Source organism: Acyrthosiphon pisum, chromosome A3 (genome assembly GCF_005508785.2).
Source record: "Acyrthosiphon pisum isolate AL4f chromosome A3, pea_aphid_22Mar2018_4r6ur, whole genome shotgun sequence".
Lineage (NCBI taxonomy): Eukaryota > Metazoa > Arthropoda > Insecta > Hemiptera > Aphididae > Acyrthosiphon > Acyrthosiphon pisum.
This window is the reverse complement of record NC_042496.1, coordinates 35,168,693-35,173,360: the sequence shown is the minus strand read 5'-3', so window position 1 is coordinate 35,173,360 and position 4,668 is coordinate 35,168,693. Positions and strand designations below refer to the sequence as shown.

General features: G+C 27.8%; 1 protein-coding gene across 1 annotated transcript in view; it reads left to right on the top strand.

Annotated features, from left to right (window-relative positions):
- The first annotated feature begins 2,147 nt into the window (after window positions 1-2,147).
- LOC100570752 (spindle pole body component 110-like) overlaps window positions 2,148-4,668 on the top strand; it is a 15,033-nt gene continuing 12,512 nt past the window's right edge. The window contains exons 1-2 of the mRNA XM_016804298.2: window positions 2,148-2,625; window positions 3,140-3,218. Coding sequence (XP_016659787.1) covers window positions 2,619-2,625; window positions 3,140-3,218 — 86 coding nt within the window. The 5' untranslated portion in view covers window positions 2,148-2,618. The remainder of the gene's footprint in view (window positions 2,626-3,139; window positions 3,219-4,668) is intronic.

The window sequence follows — 4,668 nt, the reverse complement described above, 5'->3', positions numbered from 1 at the left end:
GTTGTTATTGTATCATATAATTCGTGGATACCTACTTGAAACTTCTAAAGTATACTATTATATATTTATGATAGCATCACACTATCACTGTTTGTTGTTGATGTATAACACGTTATAAGTACCTAATGGATATTGTGACATGATTAATTTGGAATTTATTACAGGTACCTATTATAGGTCAATTTTTTTTTTAATACCATAAATAAGTATATAATATGTTAATCTTACACGTACCTAGACTGACAAACCATCTCCGCTCAGAATCGTTTTTCTTATCAGTAAATCGTACAAATATTGTAATAAATTCTCCTCTAAATAATATGATGATGTTGATAGCCAATCTACAATCTTTTTAGAGCGCATTTTCAATTTTTTTCATTTTATAGGACATTATAATACTGCATGCATATTCAATAGATTTTTAGGGTATATAAATATCTTCCCTAATGATAACACAATAATAATATTATGTATATTATAATTTGTAACAAATTTATAGTTTTAATTACGGTGGTTTATTGGTACATTGCATACAATAATTATGGACTTAATGTATAAAAACTTTAAAAAATATATATAACTATAGTACATTAAAAATACAATATTACAAAATAGTAAAATACAATATCGTTTACCCGGTAACAATATAGCCAATATAGAAATTCCCAGTCCCTACTCCCTATATATTATTATTATTTATTACTGGTTCAGAAAGAACTTTTTGATCACAAAGCTTCTGGCTGTAAATTAATGATCATGCATATCAAAGTTGATTAAACCATTCGTACATGGATTGACAGACCCCGAAACATGGTACCTGTGATCGACGAAAAATCGCTAGAGATGACAGAGAGGAGAGTGAGAGAGAGAGAGAATTACATAAGTATATACCTACTCAATATTATATTATTATTGTTAATTAAATAATTAATTAATACGATCAATAATCAATTTACAGTGTTACGAGTACTTTAACTGTAATAGGTCTGATTGGTGATTCATTTTAAAACAAATATTTAGAAAAGCATTAACACGGGCATTAACGTTTACAGATCCCTAAGTGTTTCATATCTCACAAGAAACAATACATTTTCAAGGCGTCTTGGAGGGTATAAATGGGTCAAAAATGTACTGCAAGCTTAAAGTGGAATTTTCAACGCTTTTCGTATCTCCCAAGCCTTTAAGATTACGAAAAAAAAAATTTTATTAAAAAATGTCAATTAAAGAAAATATGAATGATATTTATATTAGTATAATGTATATCGATTAAATATAATGATAGTTGAAGTTTAATTACTTTAAGCAAAAACATAAGCTCTATGTCGTAATTATTGATATACTATGCTGGCTATAAAATATGTTATTAATATAATAATAATAATAACTTTTCCAGACGCGCATGCATCACATACCGTTCGCTTCATCAGTCCATTTTGTATCATAACATTTAGGACCAATCTAGATTGAATAAGCTTATTCATTGCTCCAATTTGGATGCTGTTCTAATGAGCATAATCAATTTGTGGATCGTAATTGAATGCCGATCTATTACTATGAGCTAAAATTCAATTGCCGCGTCCTAGTTGTTAACAACAACTGTTGTCTTTATCTCTGTGCCATAAGCCACGGCGAGCTGGTGCTACATTCCCTTGCCCGTGCTCGCAAGTGTCTATCTTTATTTTCAGCAAGGTGATGCGAACGATCGGTGCTAGATTCTTTGGTCCGCGATTGCGACGCGTACTCTCTTTGACTTGCGAGACAGTTTAAACCAGGATGGCTGAGTTATACCTACTGTAGCGAGTTACACCTAAAAGAAATTGAACAATCATAATTTTTTTAAGAGTTGCCATTTTTTACGGGCATCAAAGTCCACGGGATTAACTAGTATTAAATAATGTTGCCTATCAAAAACCATGGCATTGTAATACATGGTTCCACTTAGATTCGGCACATAATACTTAATATAATACACATAATACTTGTGCCCATAATACTCGATTATATAATCAAATGATACACCATACACGTGTTCATCATTTTTATTTTTCACCTCTATTGTTAAGTATTATAATTTATATTTTGTAATGTTGTATCATACATACTAGTATAATACCTAATACCTATATAAACATAAGCATTATTATTTATTATATTAAAACTATTAACTATATAGTTTAAATAAACATGTATGTAATGTGTAACACGATTTAGTATAAAGTCAGTAAGTTTTAGCAGATGTAGCAACATACCTACTTTGATTTATTAATGGTTAAAAAAAAATTAATGGCTAATAATGATAATAATTGTTAAGTCCCCTCTACCGGCTTAATATTCAAAAATAATATATCAAACGTTGTACTACTAGTCTTGTACCTGGTCAATGCTAAATATTACACCCCTCACACAAAACGTTGTCTTGGAAACAATAGACGCAAACATCAGACATTTGAAATCATGCAACTCGTGCAGGAACATGATTACTCAGTTGACCATATATAAGGCACAAGAGCAACAAATTATAAAGTGCTATAATTTTAATCAGTATAATATATTATTTTTAACTCAAAACGAATACTGTAATAAAATAACTATAATATATGTAGTATAATAAGTGTAAGATGACAGGTTAGTTTAAAATCACTATTGTATGTTAAGTATTATTTATATAGGCCGAATCTATATTTTTTCCAAATAGGTAGGTACATAATTTAATAATTATATCTACGTGTTACAACAGCAGGGTTGTTATATTAAAAACACCATGTTTAAGCAACTTCTTTTAAAATTGTTTATAACATAAATTTGAAACATTAGGTTTTAGACTTTCTGTTAATTGTTGAAAAGAAATAAATCATATGTTTAAAACTATAAAACAGTGTAAAATCCAAGTAGGTTTTAAACAAAAAATACATTTTTTTTGGTATTTTTCAAAAATAAAAAATACGTACACCGACTTTAACTTACAAATATAGTTACAACTTACAACTGATAACCGAACTAGATTCATCAAACACTTTTATAATAATATTTATGTTATAGTCTGTTAAAGGACGTTTAGGCGTGTGTACAGTTCAAGTGTTCAACAATACATTTCCTGTTGTACCTATATTGTGATCATATTGTGATTTATTTCTTGCAGGGTCATCGGTCGACAATTGGGACGTATTAGACGATTTGATCACTAAAGATGAAGCCAAACGAAAAAATCAAGACAAAATGTATGCCAATACTTAGTAATAGAGCCATGGAGGGGAGGGTCTCACACTCTAACGTTGTTGGTATAATACTATAATAATAATGTTAGTTGTGACTTGTGGTGGGGAAACTATTATAGAGGGTTACAAAATAGCAGCCCATGGACGAACATTTTGGCCCAAAGTTACGGAATTTATTTATTACATATTTATGATATTATACAAGACTCCTGATAATTGTTACGATTTTCTTATTTGGTTGTATTTCAAAAACGAATACCTAACCGTAGATACTTTAAATTTACACCATGTGTTTATTTTATCAATTCCTATACTTGATAAAATTTGCAAAATATTTTGACTCGTTTTAAGCTGTTTACGGATATTTCAATTTTCTATTTTTTTAGTTCGAATTTCGACCAAATGTATGAAGTTTAAAATTTAAAAATGTATTAACTGTTCAACTTTTATAGCTAAGGATAGAAAACAAGGTACCGCGTAAATAGATAAATAAATTACTTTATTCAAAATAATATCATCGAGCATCCTTAGTAATAACGGTTGGTATAATCGTAAATCGGTGTTATTTTTAAAAACATAAAGTAGGTACACCATAGCCAAGCATATTTTTTTAAGCGACACTTGGCTGATTGATATGTTTGTTACGATTGCGATTCACGTAAATATCTTTGAAGAGCTTTATTACTTATTATTTATTTTTTACTGTTTTATTTAATTATATTATAATATTTTATAATTATCTATTAATATGTTATTATAAATACTATAATATTATAGCTATTATTATTATTGCTATTTATATTTTTTTTTTTTTATAATTATCTTCTTATTTTGACATTAGGTAAAGCTATAATTGATATAAAGATAAAGTATTACATTTTTTATTTAATTTATGAGTAAATGCATCAAATTAAAAAAATTAACTAGGTATATAAATATTACAAGATGATTAACAAAATATTATTATTTATTAATATTAAAATTATTATTAATATTTTTATGTAACTACTAACTGAACTGACTGCCCAACATAGGTAAAATTTCATAAGTTATAATATATTTTGTTTAATATTGTGATGTTACATTTTTGTATCTTAGGTAACATTTTGAAAAGTTATTCCTTTTGTTATAACTTGTTATAACTTGCAAACGTATTTGTGATATGGTTCAATTTGCTATAAACTAACACCAAGTAAACATTGGGCATTGAAAATTTTGCCCCAACCTTTGAAAAACTGAAATGACGTCCCTGATCTTAACCTCAAGCACAAGTTTCAAAAAATTTAAATATAAATGAGACATAATCTAATAGCTTAATTTTAAAAATACCATTGTCTTAAATTGGTAGTTTCCACTATAGAACCCTAGGTATATTATCACCTATACAAGTAGTATACATTTGTATGTTCACAGTCTTTTTTTTTTCTCCGCATAAATTATACATGATTATAGG